Source organism: Aethalodelphis obliquidens, unplaced genomic scaffold, assembly GCF_003676395.1.
Source record: "Aethalodelphis obliquidens isolate GAN/ISIS:26980383/991018 unplaced genomic scaffold, ASM367639v1 scaffold28, whole genome shotgun sequence".
NCBI classification, from domain to species: Eukaryota; Metazoa; Chordata; class Mammalia; order Artiodactyla; family Delphinidae; genus Aethalodelphis; species Aethalodelphis obliquidens.
Genome location: NW_020837972.1, coordinates 16,469,265 through 16,490,754, shown reverse-complemented (window position 1 = coordinate 16,490,754; position 21,490 = coordinate 16,469,265). Strand labels below are relative to the sequence as shown.

The 21,490-nt window shown below is 48.5% G+C and overlaps 1 protein-coding gene across 15 annotated transcripts in view; it reads left to right on the top strand.

The window, feature by feature from the left end:
• Nucleotides 1–21,490, top strand: part of KDM2B (lysine demethylase 2B) — a 123,255-nt gene that overhangs the window by 45,611 nt on the left and 56,154 nt on the right. For 14 of the 15 annotated variants that reach the window (XM_027124827.1, XM_027124828.1, XM_027124831.1 and 11 more), the window contains 3 exons: nucleotides 552–667; nucleotides 6,360–6,486; nucleotides 8,602–9,083. In XM_027124827.1, coding sequence (XP_026980628.1) covers nucleotides 552–667; nucleotides 6,360–6,486; nucleotides 8,602–9,083 — 725 coding nt within the window. Of the gene's footprint in view, nucleotides 1–551; nucleotides 668–4,124; nucleotides 4,177–5,126; nucleotides 5,221–6,359; nucleotides 6,487–8,601; nucleotides 9,084–21,490 lie in introns of those variants that run through there. The other variant, XM_027124844.1, reaches the window with a different exon arrangement.

The following is a 21,490-nucleotide window of genomic DNA, read 5'->3' as shown; positions in this document are numbered from 1 at the left end:
GGAGACCGCCTGGAAATGGGCCTTGGAGGGTTTTGATGGCAGGGGGTGGCTTCGGGCAGAGGAGGCATCTGGGTTCTGGCAGGATGTCACGACCCTTAGTTGTGGCCCCGAGCAATCCTTGACACCTCCTGAGATGGACGGTCGCTGGGATGATGAGGAAAAGGCTTAAGGACATATGAGTAGGCTGAGTGAGGGGTTTTCAGCTCCCTGGCCTGCAGGGGAGAGGGACAGGGCCTGCCTCTCTGTTGGCTGCTGCAGCCAGGTCCATTGTAACACTTCATCACCAAGGTCTTCAGGACAAGGGGGTTGGTCTGCAGCTGCCCAGGACCGACTTGAGCTAGCCAGGGGTCACTGCCAGCGGCAGTCAGTGGGGCTGCGGGTCTGGGTCCTCTAGGCCAGCCAGGACCTCAGCCCTCTGCGTCAGGCAGCCCGAGCATCCTCCCTCTGGCCCTGGGTGCTCACCTGGGCCTCCTGCGCCCTCCTGCATGTGGGCATAATGGGGGCCCCCAAAGGGCCGGTGGCTGACCCTGTCTGTGCCCTCCCCACCCCAGGCTGGATCCATGCAGTCTACACCCCCGTAGACTCTCTGGTGTTCGGCGGAAACATTCTGCACAGCTTCAACGTGCCCATGCAGCTGCGGATCTACGAGATCGAGGACAGAACGCGGGTGAGGCGGCTTCCTTTTCTTCTCGTGGCCACACCGGCCCCCAAGCTCTGCCTGGTGCTTGGGGCGCATGGGGCGGTCATTCTGAAGTCCTTCCTGGTCCCTTGTCCCTCCTGCTCCCTGCCTCAAGCTGGGTCTTGGTCCTGGTTCTGCAGGGCAGGGGGTGCCTGCGAGAGCCCCACCCAGAGCCCCGGGAGTTTCTGTTCACCTCCAGGCTGGTGACAGCCAAAACCCCCTGTTGAAGAGGAAGTATCTCTTGAGAAAGCACCGTGAGATGTCAGGAACCGTGCCTCTTCCTTCTTCCCACGTGTATGAAGGGATGTGAGGGAGTGGGGGGATTTCATGGTTGTTGTGGTGGTGGTTTGGAGCGGGGGGCGGGGGCTGGACCTTGGAAGGTAGGTCAGGTCTTGACCATGTGGGGGCCCCAAATGTGATGTAGGACCCCGAGGAAGCCAGTGTCTGTGAGTCCCCCAGGGACTATCTGAGTTCTGCCTCAATGTCTGCTTGTGGCTGGCAGGGGGGCGGTCCCCTTTTCTCCTTGATGGTTTCTCAGACACTGCATCCCACCCCCAGCCCCATGCCCTAGGAGCAGGGGCCAAGGCTCAGATACCTGACAATGGGCCCTCTGCCGTGCTCTGTTCCGTTCCATGAGGTTCCTCTGAAAAGCACTGGCTCTTCCTTGCTGGAACTTGACCCAGCGTCCCCAGGCATTTGAGACAGGTCTGAGAGTGGGAAACTGGCGAAAACAGGGCCTACTTCTTCTTTTCTCTTATAGTTCTTCAAATATTTCTTCTGTCTTTCTTTTTTTTATTGAGATATAATCCACATACACAAAGTGCACAATTCAGTGGCATTGAGCACATTCACGGTGTTGTGCAGCCATCATTTCTAATTCTAAGACATTCTCATCACCCCAAAAAGAAACCCCATACTCAGTAGCAGTCGCTCCCCATTCCCCCCTCCCCAGCCTCTGGCAGTCACTGGTCTGCTTTCTGTCTCTGTGGATTTGCCTGTTCTGGATATTTTATGTAAATGGAATCATATAAAATGTCCTTTTGGTCTGGCTTCTTTCACTTAACATCGTGTCTTCAAGTTCATCTACGTTGTGGTATTTGTCAGTGCTTTGTTCCTTTTTATGGCTTAATCATATTCCATTGTATGGATAGACCACACCTGGTCTTCTTGGGCTTTGCCTTGGAGTTGACTTTTTTCCCAGAGAGGGTTGTCATGCCCGGACCCTAAGGAAACATCTCATAGAAGCAGATGCTCTGTGCCCAGGGTTCATGCCTTTCTTGGTCTTGTTTCCAGGCCTTGGTCTGCATGGAATCACATACATGAGTCAAAGTCTTAGCCAGTGTGTATGCATCTGACCTTTTTAATAGCCCCAGTGTTGAGGGACCTCTTCCAAGAGTTTCCTGGGGACCACTTTGAACCATATTCAGTGGGCAGGTAGGTGTGTTAACAAGGTCAAATGCACATTCTTCAGATAGGCTAGTTTGCTGCTGGGATGCCCAGATCCGTGGAGACTGGGTCTTGCTTTGTGGATTTTTGTGCCTCTCTTTTCTGTTGCCTGCCTACCATCCCTTTCCCTGTCTGGTGGGGAGGCCAATCCCTGCCCTGGTCTGGGGGATGCTGCCCTGTGGCGTTCTAGAGAAAGGCACCATTTGGGTATGAGTGGTCATCTTATCATCTGGGTCAAGTGTTGTCTGGGACCCTGGCCAACTGTTCTTTGGCCAGCCCTGAAGAATGGACCAGTTTGTGTGTGAGCAGACAAGTAGGTGTGGGATAGAAAAGGAGAAAAAAGTCAAGCCCACAACTTTCCAGGCAATTCCTGAAAGCCAGAGTCAGGCTGGGATTTCTAAAGGCTTCAGCAACTCACTTGGCAGCCGTCCCCCTCCCCCAGGGAATCTGGATCATACATCTCCGTGGATTTGGGCCCCATCATTCCGTTAGGAGCCCGGATCCCCTCCCCTGTCTGTGGGAGGTGGGAGGGAGGGTAATGGAGTAGAACCCCGAGCACCATGCTGAGCTGCCATGGAATATCGCACCCACGTGGAGATGAGTGTGGCAGCTCCCCCTCCCCCAAGGCCCACTGTCCCTGTTGTCTCAGTGGGCACCCCATCTGGTTTCCTGAAGCAGGTGGACGGGCGGGGGGCAGGCGGGCAGGCAGGCTGGGCGGGAACCAGCGGCAGGCTGTTTAATCTGCTTTGATTTCTGGTCTTTGGAGAGGACTTGGCTACAAGGCCCAATTGTTTATGTCTTAGGAGCCAAGGCAGACAAAAGATGCTGGGAAGAGAGAGCACTGGAAGCCAGATAAAATGCCAGGGCTCCGTGTCAGCTCACTACAACTTAATTCTTTATATCCCTGCGAGCTTTCTTAAGAAGGTTATGACCATTTAAAAATAGCTTTTCAAGAGTCCTAAAAGATGGCTTTGCTTGGAAACCAAATGCTGAGGGTGGGACAGAGGAAACTGTCAGTCTCTAAGCCCCATGGTGTGGGTTTGTTTTAGAAAGATAATTTGCTTTTGTGGCCCAAGGTGGGGGACCTCCCCATAGAGACCAGGGGAACCCCAGTGTTCTCCTATGTGTAGGAAGCATGTCTTGCTCTCATGATTTGAATTTTTCTGGGCTGCATGATAGGTGACTTTACCCTGCTGTCCATAAGGCAAGCACGCACAGGTGCAGGCATTCTGGGACTGGGGGGTTTTTCATTTCCTGACCCCCTTTTGTAGATTAAATCTTTCCCCTCTCATTCTAAAGATAAGCAGAGGGGTGAAGAGCTACACCAAAGAATGGTTGTGTTGCATGTTTATTATTTGAAGATAACATCTCGACAACTCTCACTACCTATTTTTAACTCCAGTTAGCTTGATAAGGGATAGGAATGGTCCAATTGATCATTAAACTGCCATCTCTCTTATATTTATCTTTTTTTTTTTTTTTTTCCCTAATGGCTCTAGTGAAAGCAGCCTTCTCAGGAAAGGTAATGCCAACATGCCCTATTCCCTCTCAGCCAGTGAATCTATTTGGAAATTGCAAATAATTTACCCTTCCTCTCACCTTTCCCCTACCATTGGATTTTTTTTTCTTCCATTGACTTTTTTTTTTTTTTTTTTCCAGGAGAAAAACAAATTTTAAGACACTTCCCACCCACCCTGATATTTTAGTTTTTCAAGTCCTTGAGACCTGGGAGTTGTAGATGCACCAAAACATCTTTGGTTCTGATCTCCTAAGGTCACTCAGCTCCAAGAGGAAGGGCTTAGGCCAGGTGCCACTCCAATGAACCTTGGGGAACTCAAACTGACCCCTTGAGACCCACTGATAGATTGATTACCCACCCCCAGGCTGGGAGCATGGCCTGCTTTCTGACTGCCTTGCCTTTCGGTGAACAACTCAATTTGATGAGGCTCTGAAGCTGTCAACAAATAATGTTGAGCAATCGTGTGTTTAATGTTCCCAGGCATGTGGCTGAAACCTTTTGAAGGCGAAGGGTGGAAGGCGACAACCTGTTTGTAAGTCAATTCTTTGCAAGTTTTGTTCCCTGTGGTGCTCTCTTGGAAAAAAAAAAAAATTAAAAAAAATAAAACGAAAAAGAATTTGAATTCCTTCATCAGCATTTGTTTTCACCCAGCTGGTTTCCCTTGGGTTCAGCAACAATGAGGGGAGACTTATCTTCCTCTCCTGAACTACAGCCAAAAAAAAAAAAATTTTTTTTTTCCTAACCTAGAAAGATTCTCAGGTGCCATGGTGCCCATCAGGGCAGATTGGCTCAGATGGTTTCCCAAATTTGAAAAGTCAAAAGTAACTTGAGTGTTTTACCAATCAAGTCGGGAGATGTGAGTGAGGGTCTGAGAAGAGGCAGGCCTGCCTGTCCTCAGCCTGCTCTGTAGGTTTTGATGATTTGTTTCAAAATTGCTTGGCCCTTGTTCTGGAGTGGGGGTGGGGCTGAGAACTGCCCCCTCCCCAAACTCTCTTCACAGGAGGACAGGGTCTGCCTCAGGCCAAAGAGCCTTTTTCTCCTTTTCAAACTCTGGAAGACCCTGATTCAATGACTGGAAAAAGATGAATACTCTCCCAGCGATAAAACTGGGGTTCTCGGGAAAGTAGCTGGAGCCAAGGAAACCGCTCGATGATGTTCCCAACTCCATGCATCCCCCCGAGGAGCTCAAAAGCATGTGGCGGCCAGGATCTCATTCCAAAGCGCACCATCCACCAGAGGCAGGGAGGTCAAATGGACCCGGGACGCAGATGGGAGACGCGAGGCGCCCCCAGTGTGGGAAAAAGGCCTCGCAGCTGGAAACTGAGTCAGTGGGGCCTGGGGTGGATGGGGAACTGGAGCTGAGACTCTCAGAGGGCAGGGTGGGGGTCTTTTCCAGGTGGGCACTGAGAGACACAGGAAAATAGTATTTTAGGGCAGATGGAGCACCTCGGTGAGCTTGTATTCAATTCGCCTTCCTCCCAGATGTAGAATGTCACCTGTTGGTTGTGAGCAAAGCAAGGTGGGAGAGTGTGCTTCCTTGACATCCAACTCCCTGAGTTCCTGGAGGACAGGAGAGGTGAGGAGGGGTATCTGGCTCCTGCACAGGTCCCTCAAGGCAGACCCACCCTTGGTGAGAGGGTCCAGGAGTGAGTGTGGACATGTGGGATCCATGTGTGGCCTCGCAGAAGAGGGCCCAGACATGGGAGACAGGGACCACCTCCCACCACCCGTGCCTGCTTGGGATGTAGTTTCTGAAAGGCTGTTCCTGTGCCAGGGCCATCAGTGATATTTCTTCCTCCCCATGTCTTGCTGCCATCTCATCGGTGTAGACCCCGTGCTGCCACCCATCAGAATCCCCCTGGGGCTGGGCCTTTTCACAGCTCTGATGCACAAAGCTCTCTGCACCTATACCTCCTCCCCTGTAAGAAACAGCCAGAAGGGGATCTCCAGCTGGACTGCTGCTCCAGACCCGGGGTTGTGTTCCCCAGTGTTAGGATGGTCCAGAGTCACACCAGGAACTTGTGTCAGAGGGAGTCATCTGTGGAGATACAGGCTGGAAGTGCCAGGTGTTGTGGGGGAGGAGCAGGAGGTGGACCCCTCTGAGGCCCCACCCCTGTGGTAGGAGAGGCCACGCCCCCTCCATCCTCATTGGTCCGCCTCCTGTGGCCTCCCTCTTTGGGTACTGGATATGCTTGACTGCCTGTCTCTGCAAATGGGTAAGGTTTGGGGTTTGATTTCTGTTTTTCAAGGTGGGAGGGAGGGGTAGTAGAGTCAATGCAAGAATTTTGGAGAACCAGCAAGGAGCCTGTACCTGTTGTAGCTAGAATCAGGCAGGGGCTCGCATCCGCAGGTACCGCACCCTCTGTCAGCAGGTCAGGGGACAACTCTTTTTCTCTGCATCTCACAGAAGCACAAAGTGGACCCCGTACAGCTTTCCCTGTGCAAAGCTCAGGGACCTTTGAAATGATGCTCTTACATAGGCCTCTTCACCCGCTCTTCCTCCTCATTTGTGCATGCTGGTATCTTGCCCCTTCCAGCACTTCCCTCCAGCCCACCCCCCATTTTTCCTTCCCATCATTTGTGCTCTTGCTAAGATTATGAAAATAACTCCCACCCCCAGGAACTTTCCCCTCCCCCAACCCCAGTGCCGTTCTCTCCCTCCTTTCCCCTCTGCCGTCCAGAAACTGACCTGTGCACCTGGATCTTTGCTTTCAGGTGCAGCCCAAATTCCGTTACCCCTTCTACTATGAGATGTGCTGGTATGTCTTGGAGAGATACGTGTACTGTGTGACCCAGCGGTCCTACCTCACTCAGGAATACCAGAGAGAATCAATGCTTATTGGTGAGTGAGTCTTGCAGTCCGACTGCCTTGACGGCTCAGCTGGGGCAGGAATAATTCTTTTCAGTGGGGCTTTGGGAGTCCTGGGTTCTGGGAATTCTTTTGAGCCTGAGTGTCAGCAGATTCCTAGAGACCCTTGAGGAGGAGAGGGGAAGCCATCCTTGTCAGTTTCCCACTTGGAATACAGAGTCCAAGAGAAGGAAATTGTGACCCCAACAGAGTCATCTTGGGGGCCCCCAGGTCTTGCTAGTTGACTATGCAGATGTGGGGTGGGGCCAGTCCTGGGCATGGTTGCTGAGACAGGCTCCCTACAGAGCAAAGAATCCTGGTTCTTTTTTTGAATCCCTCCCTGGACACCAGCTGATTCTTTTTTCTCCCTGTGTTGGGGGTTAGGTTTTTGTCTATATAGAAGCAGGCCTAAGAGATGCAGCCAGTCCCTCAAAACCCAGGCCAGCTATAAGCCAGAGGGAGGGGTGACCAGGGCTGGGGATGCAAGCTTGGCAGAGCAGTGGGTGGTTTTGACAGAGGCAGGGAGAGAGCGTTTATAAGCCACAGCTGCAACGCCCTGCCCTGCTGCCATTACTTAAAGGGACATCACCCCCCCAAAATGGCTCAGTCCTTGAGTCTTGACTCACAGGCACCCGCCCTAAAGTTACATCTAGCTGTGACAGCCCCGAAGAGCGATCTGTAGGAAGAACATGCTTCTTCCCCTCTGCCTCTGTGCTGTTACTGCCGAAGGGTTTTCCTGGATGCTAGAGTCACGGTGCCTCATTCACTGCATCTTTCTCATCATGGGATAGAAAAACGTGACTGGTCTGCCTCCGTTAGGGTCTGCACGATTTTTCCTGCAATCTCCAAGAGTTTTAGATTCTTTTTTTTTTTTTTTTCTCACTCTAAGCCTCTTCCTTCCTTCCCTTGACTCCCCTCCTGACTTTAGGGGTTTCAGGGCAGACATGTGATGGGGAAATGTTTCTCCTGGGGTCTTTACTGGAGAGTGCCTCCTGGAAATTCAGTTCTGTTGGCTGGGGGTGGGGTGGGGTGGGGGTGGTTCTCTTGTGAGTTTCATTCCTGTTAGATGATTCAGGCGTTGAAAAATACCAAAATCCTACAGCTGGCTCTTCTGAAGTTTCCAGCCGATAGGAGATGGGAAATGACTGTGAAGTAGTGTGACAACCTCTGTTGTTGCAGTAGCTACACGTTCCCGTGGGGACCAGAGGCTTGATTTTGTGGCAGTCCCCAGGACCAGGAAACTGAGGGTCACTTCTCTCATTTGGAAATTTAGGGCCATAGAAGAAAGTTCCCGATTTCATTCCAGGCTAGAGAGGAAATGTTGAGGCAATGCTTGGGTCATTGCTGCCCACTTTTTTCTTAAATTTTCTTGCCACTGTTTCCCCCTGCCTCTCCAGTCCATCTGCCAAAGAGAAGGGGGGACGTTTGGGAGACACCTCACTTTTTTTGAGTGCTAGTTGTGTGCCAGGAACTGTGCTCTGTGATGCCTTATTTAATCTTCACTACAAGCCTTCAGGGGAAGTATTCTTTGCCTATATTTTGAAACAGCATTCTTGGGATATAGTTTATATATCATACAATTCACCCATTTAATGTGTACCATTCAGTGGTTTTTAGTCTATTCCCAGGGTTGTGCAAACATCAGCACGGTTTTTAGAACGTTTTCATCGTCCCAGAAGGAACTCTGTACTCTTGAGCTACCACCTCCTCCTCTCACCCCACGCCCATGCCCTCAGCCCTAAGCAACCCCTCATCTACTTTCATTCTCTATAGATTTCCTCCTGTTCTGGACATTTCATATGAATGGAATCATACAATATGTGCTCTTTTTGCCTTATTTTTACACACTGAAAGGTACAATGCCAGGTGTGTTCAGAGAGGTGAGGCAACCTGTCAGGGTACACACGGCTGGGGAAAAGCAGAGCTCTGACTGACCCTAGCCTTTCTAGAGCCTGAGGGAGGCAGAGGCCATTAGAATTGTCAAAAGAGCTGATCTGCAGGGTAAAGGGGAGGGGTAGTGCGTGGGGGTCCCGGTTACTTCCAACAGGGAGTTTGGGGTGTTCATCTCAGTCTTTCTTGTGACATTCTCCCCCCCTTCCCACCCTGTAGATGCCCCAAGAAAGCCCAGCATAGACGGCTTCTCATCTGATTCCTGGCTGGAGATGGAGGAGGAGTCCTGTGAGCAGCAGCCCCAGGAGGAGGAGAAGGAGGGGGAGGGGGAGGAAGAGGAGGAGGGTGCAGATAAGACGCCCAAAGCTCCCACCGATGGCCCTGCCTCGCCCAGCAGCACCCCCTCCGAGGACCCGGAGGCCCCCGGGAAGAAGCCCAAAGCCCCTGCCATGCGGTTCCTCAAAAGGACTTTGTCGAATGAGTCAGAAGACAGCGTGAAGTCCACCACGGTGCCCATAGACTACCCCAAGACGCCCACCGGCTCTCCCGCCACCGAGGTCTCTGCCAAATGGACCCACCTCACCGAGTTTGAACTGAAGGGCCTGAAAGCTCTGGTGGAGAAACTTGAATCCCTCCCGGAGAACAAGAAGTGTGTTCCTGAGGGCATCGAGGACCCCCAGGCACTCCTGGAGGGTGTGAAGGTGGGCAGGGGGTCACCTCGGGCTGGGCAGCTGAGGAGGGCCGGGCAGGTTCCTGAGGGCAGCTCAGCTCCGGGGGGCTTGGTGCAGACTGTCCTGGGGGTACGTCCATGTGCGGAGAGGGGCCTTTGGTCTAAGCAAGCCCATCTAGGGTGTCCCAGCAGAGGCCACTGTTGAGACTTGCAGGGGGATCTCATGGTGGAAGCTGGCTCTGCAGTTGACAACGAACTTTCTCTCAGGACTTGTTGAAAATCTGAGGCTTCAAGGGAAGTAGGCGTTACTGCCTACAGTGCACCGGTGGTGCTGTTGTTGGGCCTGGGGACAGACTTCTCCATCCTGGTCAGGAAGACTTGCTGCTCTGGGCTGGCTTCCCCCGGAGCATGCTTCTGTTTCATGTGAGCAGGTTGTACATCCTGATTGTCTTGTAGGTAGCCAGTTAAGAGCCACCTGGCCACCCAGGATTTAGAGGTCTCCAAGTAGAGCCTAATTATTGAGCAAACTCATTGAGCACCAGCTGTGTTGGCCATGGGGGAACGGGAAGCAGGCAGATAAAGAAATCAGGAGGGAATTCCTTGGTGGTCCAGTGGTTAGGAATTGGTGCTTTCACTGCTGTGGCCCGGGTTCAATTCCTGGTTGAGAACTAAGATCCTGCAAGCCGTGCAGTGTGGCCAAAAACAAACAAACAAAAAAGAAATTAGGAGACAGGGAATTGAGTGCCACAGTGTGTACCCAGGGCATGGGAGTGGTGTGAGGGGACACTTATTGGCCACACCAGGGGCCAGGGCTCTGGGACAGTTATGCAGTGAGGATTTGAGTTGGGCCTTAGAGACTGCGTAGGAGTCCTCCAGATGGGGAAGGATGTTCTAGGCAGAGTGCAAATGTGCAATGTATTTAAGAAACAGAAAATACATTGGGAGGCCTTGTCTTGTGGTAATCATAACATTTGTTGAAAGCTTAGCACCTGCCAGGTACCAGTGCTAGGGAAGTGGTAGGTACCCATATCATCTGCACTTAACCAATGATGAAGTAGACTTAGGGAGGTTAAGGGACATGCCTGAGGTGACAGAGCAGGTAGATAGTAGGGCTGGGATGAAGCCTCCAGAGTGCCTGTGTGGATATCACTACTTGAAACTAACTGTCTCCTGTCTCAGCATTGGTAAGGCTTTTTGATGTGAGGCCTCAGAGACATTTGGGCTTCCTTCTCCAATGTCTGATTCTCAAGACATTGGAATCCCGCTGCCTGTTGTGGTTGGAAACTGAATTTGTCTCTTCTTTAATGGCTGCAGACTCAACCGAGGACTTAATTAGTTCATTTGTATATTTGTTTGTTTAGAAAACATTGTGTCAGGCCCTGGAATCTAGAAATATTAAGACTGTTCTGCTGCCCTTGAGGTGTTCAGTGATCAGGCACTGAACTCTTGGGGTCTAGTGGAGGGGAGACCTGGGGCCCAATCAGGTAGCTTAACAGGTACCACCAGCAGAGGGAACTGGTGTACAGGATCTTTAATCCAGGTTATGTCTTACTTTATATAGCAGGTGTACCCACTATAGGTACCACAAAATTAAAATCTTATAATCTGGGAAATTGCCAGGTACAAGAACAATGTCCCGACAAAACAAATCTTTACTTTCAAATAGGTCTTTTTCATTGACTGTTTTGGAGGTTGCTGACCTCTCTTGAGAGTTTTGTGAAAATACGCTTATACACACAAAATTTTGTGTGCAATATCAGGGGGTCTTGGACTCCTGAGCCTATTCCTGGACCTCAGAATAAGAACCTCTAATCTTGTGGAATGGAGTTTTTGGGTTTCCTAAAGGAAATATTGGGTTTCCTAAAGGAAACCTTAGACTTCTGTCATGTGGCTACTTTTTTCTTCCAAGATCCTATAAAGTGAAAGCAAGCTATTTTCATCAATAATAAAATCACTAATAGCATTAAGTTTCCAAAATGTTGTAAATGAGTTAAAAAAAAACTTTCATCTGAAGAGGAAATGTTGTTCTGTGCTTGTGAAGAGCCTTTTTTACTTTGTTATGTTTATGTGCAGTGTTCCTGGTTGGTCAGATTTCTTTCTAGGGATAGGACTCAGACCCTTGTATCCCTCACCTGTACCCACCTGATCGACCTCTGAGACTGGATTCAGCCTAGGCCCCGTGATGGTGTGAAGGAGGCCTAGGGTAGGGGCTTAGACAAATTTCAAGGATCCCAGTCTGCATCCTCCCCAACCGCCACCATGGGGTTCAGTGGCAGCTCATGATAATATGTGGTAATGAATCTCAATTACTGTCTGTTGTTGTAGATCTTTTTCATATATAAACTCACTTAAACCTCCTAGCAATCCTCTGTGGTACTTTTGTTACCCCCATTTTACAGATGAGAAAATTGAGGTACAGATAGGTTAAGTAACTTGCCCAAGGCCACACATACTGGTCGATGGGGGAGTCCATGCGCTCACACACTAGACTGCTTTTTTGGCCGCTATAGAGAAAGTGATTTTCTCTCTTCTCAGAGGTGACTCTGAATTTAGGGGGAAGGTAATAAGGTGACTGTTTGGACTTCCTTTACAGAACAAGCAACAGATCTGTTTGGTCCTGGGACTAAAGTTGTAAATTGGCAGTCCCAGGGCCAAATCCAGCCTCTAGGCATTGCATTTGGCCTGTATAGTATTGAACATATTTTTGTAATTACTTGCTAACATTAAAAAATCAGGAGAATAAATTAAAGAAAAGTCAAGAAAGTTATATAAAATATCCTGGCTATCCTGGCTCATGTTCCTGACTGGCTACAAGCAGCAGGAAGTGAGTAGCAGGTGATCTCATACACCCCAGTCCCCACCACTCCCTATTGTCTCCCTAATGTCTACTTACCATTTGGCTTACACATCTCTTTTTAGTATAATCTAACCATTTAGCTTACTTATTGAACTTACCTGTCTCCAGAGATATCTATGGTCTTGAGCCTTGTCTGAGGAGGGCCTTTTTCAGGCTAAAGAGCTTATAAGCTGGGTGGACAGGTCTCCTTAGAGCCCCATGAAAATTGGAGCCTCTGCTAGCACCTCTGAGTGCTGTGTGGCCTGTATGGGGGAAGTGGACAACTCGTCTTTTCCAGAGTAGGTAGATAGAGCTACTTCCTTGCTCTCTGGCCAGGCCATTAGCCCCAGTCCCTCCCAGTCCCTGGAGACCCAGAGGAGATTTTGAACCCAAGACTGGCCTCTAGAGTGAGTGTTGTCCCAGAAGGCGAGCAGCTTCCTCCTGGCTGCACGCTTAGGTCCCTTCGTTCACTCTTCTCAGATGTTGGGGTTTCTTTTACACTGGCTGAGAACTAAAAGTCAGCTCAGGAATGTGGGTCCAAGACAGAATTCTTAGCCGATGCCCACTGCCTCCACTACCGTTGAGTGATTTGTGTTTCTCACCAGTGGTGGTTCACCCTTGACGGTTGATCAGTTATGATCTTTGGCTTGTGTTGCAAAAAGATGATGTCTTTTTTCCTTCTCTCTCTTTCTCTGGGACCTGAGAGATTGCTGCTAATGGTGGCTCACGGTAACCAGAGCCCCTGGGATTAGAGACAGTCCCCAAAGTAAGTCAGTCTCCAGATGGCTAGGTTTTAACTTTCATCAGAAACCTATTTTTTCCTTTCATTTGTAATGTATGGTTTTGGTTTTTTAAAAAAAATTATTTATTTATTTTTGGTTGCGTTGTGTCTTCATTGCTACGTGGGCTGTCTCTAGTTTTGGTGAGCGGAGGCTACTCTTCGTTGTGGTGCGCGGGCGTCTCATTGTGGAGGCTTCTCTTTGTTGCAGAGCACGGGCTCTAGGCATGCGGGCTCAGTAGTTGTGGCTCGCGGGCTCTAGAACGCAGGCTCAGTAGTCGTGGTGCACGGGCTTAGTTGCTCTGCGGCATGTGGGGTCTTCCCGGACCAGGGCTCGAACCTGTGTCCCCTGCATTGTCAGGCGGATTCTTTTGTTTTGTTTTGCGGTACGCGGGCCTCTCACTGCTGTGGCCTCTCCCATTGCGGAGCACAGGCTCCGGACGCAGAGGCTCAGCGGCCGTGGCTCACGGGCCCAGCCGCTCCGCGGCATGTGCCCAGGGGACCGGGGCATGAACCCGTGTCTCCTGCCTCGGCAAGCGGACTCTCAACCACTGTGCCACCAGGGAAGCCCCTGTCAGGCGGATTCTTAACCACTGTACCACCAGGGAAGTCCCTATGTTTTTTTTTTTTTTTTTTTTTTGTTACGCGGGCCTCTCACTGTTGCGGCCTCTCCCACTGCGCAGCACAGGCTCCGGACGCGCAGGCTCAGCGGCCATGGCCCACGGGCCCAGCCGCTCCGCAGCACGTGGGATCCTCCCGGACCGGGGCACGAACCCGCGTCCCGTGCATCGGCAGGCGGACTCCCAACCACTGCGCCACCGGAGAAGCCCCCTATGTTTTTTAATTGCGGTAAATTATATACAACATTTATCGTATTCATTAGTTAATTAATTATAATTACCAGATCACCAGTTTAGAATCTTGAAGGAAGAAACATTTACCATTTTAACCATTTTAAAGTGTACAGTTTAGTGGTATTAAGTACATTCACAATACTGTGCAACCACCACCTCTATCTAGTTCAGAACTTTTTCATCACCTGAGGCAGAACCTTGTACCCATCAGCAGTCTCCATTTCCCCCTCCCCCACAGTCTGCTTTCTGTCTTTATGGATTTACTGATTCTGGATATTTCATCTATTTAAGAGTTTTAAGTGTAGGGAGTTACCTGGTGGTCCAGTAGTTAGGATTCAGGGCTTTCACTGCTGTGGCCTGCGTTCAGTCCCTGTTGGGGAACTGAGATCCTGCAAGCTGCATGATGTGGCCAAAAGAAAAAAAAAGAGTTTTAAGTGCAATGTTGTTAAATGATCAGTGTAAAAAAATAAATAAATAAATAAACATTATAGGCTAGAGGATAGAAAATGTCCCCTTCCTCAATTCTCACATCCTGGAAAATAACCTTTGTTAATCACTTACTGAATGTACTTCTGGAGCTTTCCCCTCACTCCCATGTACACAAACATATATAAATTTGTTTTTAATTAGTTCATACTTGCTTTTGTCCCTTAAAGCTTGCTTTTTTGTGTCTGTTTCTATAGGTCTAGTTTACTCTTTTTTGTGGGCAGGACTTTTGAAAGTTGAGTTTTTCCTTGCAGCCATGCTAATGAGAATACCTCAGTAACCCTATGGTTTAAGCAAGACCAAGTGAGCTCAGTCGGACCTTGAAAACTTGACTGGGAGTGGGGGGGGTCTTGATTTAGATTCAAGTCAAAATGACCATCTACTTTTTTGCTTTTTGACAGGAAAGGAGATGCCAGCATCCTGTAAAAATCTAAGAAAGCCATTTCCTTCCCCATCTTTGTGAAACTCTTTGGGATTTGGCATTAAGGTGCCTTAAGCGACTCCCTTCTTTTAAGACAATTATTCTGTGGAGAGTGCAGGATACTGGCTTGTGCGTAATGGCAAAAACAAGAAATCAGGACACGAGAGATGCTTGAATTCAATTTCAGTTTCTGTTCTTAGCTATTTGCTGTGTGGCCTTGGGCAAGTCATACCACCTTTCTGTTTACCTGTATGTAAATCTAAGATATTAGACTAAACGTGCTTTGTCCTTTCAGGGATCAGATTCTGTTGGTTCCTTGGCCATTCTTAAGTGTATAACTGATTGAAATCTGAGTATTCTCACTGTAAAATGGGGATAATAACAGGGACCTAGGTCACTGAATTATTTTGTGGGACAATGAGGTAATGAACACTTAGCTCTCCTAGTAAGTCCTTGGAGAAAAATTAGGTATGCTTAGGTAATGGGCAAAGGAGAGTCAGACTGGCTTTGACCAGCTCCCCACCCTTCCCATGCTCTTTCACCACCTTTCAGCTTCCCCCATCCCTGTTTTAGGTTAGCGATTACCGTCTGTATTAGTTTCCTAAAGCTGCTGTAACAAAGTACCACAAACTGGCTTAAAACAACAGAAGTTTATTGTCTCACAGTTCTGGAAGTCGGAAGTCTGAAATCAAGGCAATGCTCACTCTGAAGGCTCTGGGGGAGATCTTTCCTTGTCTCTTCCAGTTTTTCTTGGTTGCTGGCAATCCTTGGAGCTCCTTGGCTTGTAGCTACAACCCTCCAGTCTCTGCCACAGTCTTTACATTGGCACTCTGTGTTGTCTGTGTGTTTCTGTGTGTCTTCTCTTCTCATAAGGATAATGTCTGGATTAGGGCCCACTCTAATCCAGTATGACCCATTTCCCAATAAGGTCACATTATGAGGTTTTAGATGCACTTGAATTTTGAGGGGCTCACTATTCAGTTCATTTTTTTCCCCTTTTATCTCTTGGATTGGCAATCATTAATCGGTGGACAAAGTAATTCCTAGTGAGATGGGAGTTACCCTGCATGCTGTCCCTCCTAGAGGAGTCTATACTTTCAGCTAGAACTCCAGAGAGCTGAGGCTCCTGATGGGAGGGTAGGAAGGCATGAGGCCATTTCTCTAATCATTTGTACATGACTTGAAAATAACCAGATGCATTACAAGGTTGTGAAGGCTTGGGCCTAAGTGTGCAGTGACCACCGAGATAGGAAGTGGGAGGGTCTTTGTCAGATATACATTTGCAAGGTGATTCTGCAGCTGTCCTTGTTAATTAAGATAATGCCAGGCTCTCTTTCCTATCATTCCATGCTCTTCTGGCTGCCAGAGTGTCAGCCAGGGGTGGAAATGCTAGCTCACTATAGACAGCCACCTTTCTTATTGCATGGAATTATGGGGCCTCACAGAATTATGGGACTGATGGAATTGTGAGGCCACATGGAATTGTGGGCCTGCATGGAATTATGGGGCTGCATGGAATTATGGGACTGCATAGAATTATGGGGCCACATAGGATTGTGGGTCTACATGGAATTATGGGGCTGTATGGAATTATGGGACTGCATAGAATTATGAGCCACATAGAATTGTGGGGCAGAATGGAATTAGGGGACTGGAAGAGACAGTGAGGGACCACTGCTTTCAGATGTTACTTAAAAAAACCCACAAAACCCACTAAAAAAGAGATCAATTTTATTGTTCTTTCATTAAAACCCAAATAGGAAAGAAAATAATGCTAAATTAAGAGTACATCACCCAAACAAGTGTTATCTTTTAAGACTAAAGGTTGTGGAGCCAGGCTGACTCCCCTGTACCATCCATTAACCAGCTGACTGCTCTGGGGGAATGCAGTAAAATGGGGATAGTAAGAATCATGCCTCATCGAATTAGTGAGGGGACGTGGATAAAGAAAGAAAGCCTTAGCACAGGGCCTTTAAGTGCTCAGTGAGCTAGAGCTGATATTATTTCAGACACCGTGGAGTGAGAACAGGCCCATTTAGGGTCAAGTGTGAGAGTCTGTGAAACCCATGACTGTGAAAGGAAGGTGTGTACAGCTTTTCTCCCTTGGGATCATCAGGTCTGGACCCCAGAACACACCTGCTTATCTAAGTTGCCCTTTCTGGGTCTTGCTCTTTTGCAAAACAGTGAGGCGTAGAGCCCAGACCTCCAGCAATGTCAGCTTTTTAAAAATCTTCGCACCCCTCCTGCTTCAGAGGAGCCAAAAGGCGGGAAGCCAGTGGGAGGGCTGTAGCCTGGCTTTCTCACACCCTGAGGATGACCCAGAGCATAGAAAACAGGGAGCAACCAGATTCAGCCTGGCCAGGGGGGTCAGGCCTCCAGAATTCACCAAGGCTCTTCTACTGGGGGCTGCATGTAATATTGAGCCCTGTGTTTGGTATTTTTGCTGGGCTGTGAGTGGATAGAGGGTTGATACAGGGGTGAATCCTGTCACCTAAGGAGCCAAACAAGGTACGTGTTATTCTGAGTCTGCTGCTGGTACCACCTCAGGAGAACGAAGGAGAGCAGTGAGGGGCCAGAGATCTGAGTTCCAGACACCTGTGCAAACTCTAGACTTGAAAAGTGGGTGGGTTGATCCATGCCACTTGGGGTTCCTTTTAGCCTAAAACTGACTTCTGGGTCCCTGAATCACATTTTTATCCCCACTAGTTATATAGCTAAATCAGCTTTTAAACTGCCCTTCAAAATTAAATAAACTTAAAATTTTTTCCCTATGCTTAGAACTTGTTAAATGGATGAATTCTGCAAACAGAGGATGGGGACTGTGTATCCCAACAGGAAATATGGCATAAGCCAAAAGGGATCGGCTGACATTTGTTGAGCATTTTCCACATGCCAAACACCTTCCATGTATTATGTTGCTGGCAAGGTGGGGACTGTTATTATTCCATTTCTTAGATGGGAAACTGAGACTCAGAGAGATGTGACTCGCCCAAACCATGTAGCTAATAAGCTTTTTTTTTAAAAAAAAATTTTTATTTATTTTATTATTTCTTTTGGCTGCACCAGGTCTTAGTTGTGGCATGCGGGATCTTTAGTTGCAGCTTGCGAACCCTTAGTTGCAGCATGCATGCGAGATCTAGTTCCCTGACCAGGGATCGAACCCAGGCCCCCTGCATTGGGAGTGCGGAGTCTTACCCACTGGCCCACCTGGGGAATCCCGTTAATAAGCTTTTAATCATGATGCACTATGGCAAGTGTGGTCTGTTAGTTTCCCGTGACTGCCATAACAAATGACCACAAACTTGGTGGACTGAAACAACAGAAATTTATTCTCTAACAGTTCCAGAGGCCAGAAGTCAGAAGTCAAGGTGTTGGCAGGGCTGTCCTCCCTTGGAAGGCTCTGGGGAGGATCCTCCCTTGTTCTTCCAGCTGCTGGGGGTTCCTGGTGTTCCTTAGCTTGTGGCTGTGTCACTCCAGTCTCTGCCTCTGTCTTCCCATGGCCTTATTCCTTATGTCTGTTTGAATCTCCCTCTCCGTTCTCTTATAAAGACACCAGTCGTTGGATTTAGGGTGGACCCTAAATCCAGGATTATTTCATCTCGAGATTCTTAACTAATATCTGCAAAGCCTTTTTTCCCCCCCGGAGTAAGGTCACATTCACAGGTACCAGGGATTAGGACTTGAACATAGCTTTTTTTTTTTTTAATCTTTTTTTTTTTTTTCTTGGCCACACCATGAGGCTTGTGGGTTCTTAGTTCCCCGACCAGGGGTTGAACCCGCAGTGAAAGCACGGAGTCCTAACCACTGGACTGCCAGGGAATTCCCTGAACATAGCTTTTTGCGAGACACAGTTCAGCCCAGTACAGATGGGTTTTTACAGGCAGGCACAAGATGGTTGGGCTGGAGTGGAGGCAGGGATCTTGGGAGACCTAAGGTGCATTGATGCCTGGTTGCAGGGGTCCTTACCTCTGGCCAGGAGGGACCCCTGAGACTTCTGGGTTCCCTACAACAGCAGCGCGAGCTGCTCTATGCCATGTTACTCTCCCTCTACTGGCCTGTGGTTGGTGATTCTTTCCTGATACCTGCTTCTGCTTTATTGTCACAGTGTTGGTATTTTTAGTCACAGTTATAGATGGAGTTTCTAATTATTAATGCCCCATTCTGGGGAGCAGTGGGGCCTGAATCCAGTGTTAACTGATAAAGCTCTTTGAGAGAAGTTGGCATAAGGAGGAGCAGAGGCCCAGCACATCCATTGTCTGTGGTTATCTTGTTAAGTCAAAAGCAGGGCAGTTTGCATCAGAAAGGGCCTGGTGGCCCCAGTCTTTCTCTTATAGAAAGCCTGCCCTATTCATTCCTACTCAGAAGGGTTGTATGGTATAACCCAGAGTGCTGGGCTGTTACAGGCACCCAGGCTTCCTAGTCTCTGCTTCCAAGAGCCCCAGGGAGTGTATAAATGCTAGCAGAGCCCAGGGAAGACAGTGACAAGATTCCCTCCCTTCAGCACAATTTATTTCTCAGAGAGAAAATCTCCAATTAGAATAATCTCCTCTTCCTGCAGCCTGTCACATACAGAAGAAAAATACTTCCCTGTGGGCCAGAGGCCAGAGTGCCCCCTGGTGGCCACTGACAGCCACACATGGAGAGGAACTCTGCTTCCTTCAGGAAGTGTGTGTATGAGCTCCGAGACTCAAGGATACTTGGCGAGGTCTCTTTATTAATTTTAATTATTATTTATCATTATGTATTAATTATTAATAATACTTATGCCTTCAGTAATAGTTTTTTAAGGGTTTTTTAAAAATTTAATTAATTTATTTTGGCTGTGTTGGGTCTTCGTTGCTGCGCACGGGTTTTTTATTGCGGTGGCTTCTCTTGTTGTGGAGCACAGGCTCTAGGCACGCGGGCTTCAGTAGTTGTGGTGCACGGGCTTAGTTGCTCCGCGGCATGTGGGATCTTCCCAGACCAGGGCTTGAACCCGTGTCCCCTGCATTGGCAGGCGGATTCTTAACCACTGCACCACCAGGGAAGTCCCCAGTAATAGCTTTTTTAACCAGCCATTCCTCTAAAGAGGCCTTACTTCAATGCTTGTGAGTTACTGACACCAACTCTGATACTGAAATGACAGGAAATCTTGAGACAATTCAGAAGGAAACTCAAAGCAAACCAAGGCAAGTGGGCATTATTTTCAGTCACATGCAGAGCAGTGTTTGTAAACTGGTCACCCATGGCCCAGGCCAGCCCACAGATATATGTGGCTCACAGTGTTTTTTTTTGAAATTTTCAGTCAGTTGCCAACATTTGAAATTGGAGAGATTTTGTTTTATTTTATTTTTAAGATTTTTTTTTTTGATGTGGACCATTTTTAAAGTCTTTATTGAATTTGTTACAATATTGCTTCTGGTTTTTTTTTATGTTTTGGTGTTTTGGCTGTGTGGCATGTGGGATCTTAGCTCCCCGACCAGGGATCGAACTTGCACTTCCTGCATTGGAAGGTGAAGTCTTAACCACTGGACCACCAGGGAAGTCCTGAAATTGGAGAGATTTTAAATAAAACTCTGTATCTTTGATTTCTTCTGAAAAACCAGAGATCTGGTAGGGTTCATTTCCACAGGAGATTAATAAGTTGAAATTGAGAAGCATTTGCCATCTTTAAACTGGGCACGTGGTCTCTAGTTTGCCATATGCTGCACTACTGTCTATCACTCTAAGAGTCCATTTATATTTTCCTGCTTGGTTCCTGGAGGCATTTGAGTTTGTTACCCCCCAGCATAGAGTTTGAGATTGGTATAAGGGGGCAGAAAATCCTGTGGAAGTCCTCTGCCCCCCAACCATAGGGTAAGATATATGTATATAGCTTTGGCTAGACATGGAGCATCTTCCTGAAAAGCTTTTTTCTTAATGATTGGTGTGTGTCGGGGGCAGGAAACATTATTTTTAGAAGAAAACAAACCCTGATGTATTGTGGAGGAGGGTGTGAAATTCATATGGGTTATTAAGAACTATGAAATGTCAACAAAATTTCATTCCTGTGCAGGCCCACTTTGGTCACACGAGCCTCTTCTGTGATGGGGGGGGATGTTTCAGAAAGGCTTTATAAAGGTGTTAGTGGCTGAATGGTGTTAGTTAGTTCCTCTGTCTGTTTTGCAAGGAATAGGTGGGGATGATTCACTTCTGTATTTGTGAGTCGAATGGTAAATATGAGCCCAGATTGTCTCTTGGGTGTCTTTTTTTTTTTTAATTATTTATTTATCATTTTTGGCTGCATCGGGTCTTAGTTTCGGCAAGTGGGCTCTTTGTTGTGGCGCGGGCTCTTCGTTGCAGCACACGGGCTCCTCTCTAGTTGTGACGCGCGGATTCCAGAGCACATGGGCTCTGTAGTTGGGCACGCAGGCTCTCTAGTTGAGGCACGCAGGCTTAGTCGCCACGCAGCATGTGAGATCTTAGTTCCCTGACGAGGGAGCGAACCTGCGTCCCCTGCACTGGAAGCCAGATTCTTTTTTTTTTTTTTTCTAATAAATTTATTTTATTTATTTATTTTTGGTTGTGTTGGGTCTTCGCTGGGCGTGGGGGCTTTCTCTAGTTGCAGCGAACGGGGGCTACTCTTTGATGCGGTGCGCGAGCTTCTCATTGCGGTGGCTTCTCTTGTTGCAGAGCACGGGCTCTAGGCACTCGGGCTTCAGTACTTGTGGCACACGGGCTCAGTAGTTGTGGCACGCGGGCTCTAGAGCGCAGGCTCAGTAGTTGTGGTGCGTGGGCTTAGTTGCTCCATGGCATGTGGGATCTTCCTGGACCAGGGCTCGGACCATGTCCCCTGCACTGGCAGGCGGATTCTTAACCACTGTGCCACCAGGGAAGCCCAAGGAAGGCGAATTCTTTACCACTGGACCACCTGGGAAGTCTCCTAGGTATCTTTTTAATAGTGGGGTAGGGATCAGTTGGAGACATTGCTGACATGGTTTCCTGAGGCTTTATCACTCAGTGTTACTGGTTAGGTTCGTTGTCAGATGGACCAGGTCAATGCCAGTTTTCACCCACCTCTCAGCTGTGTGACCTTGGACTATAT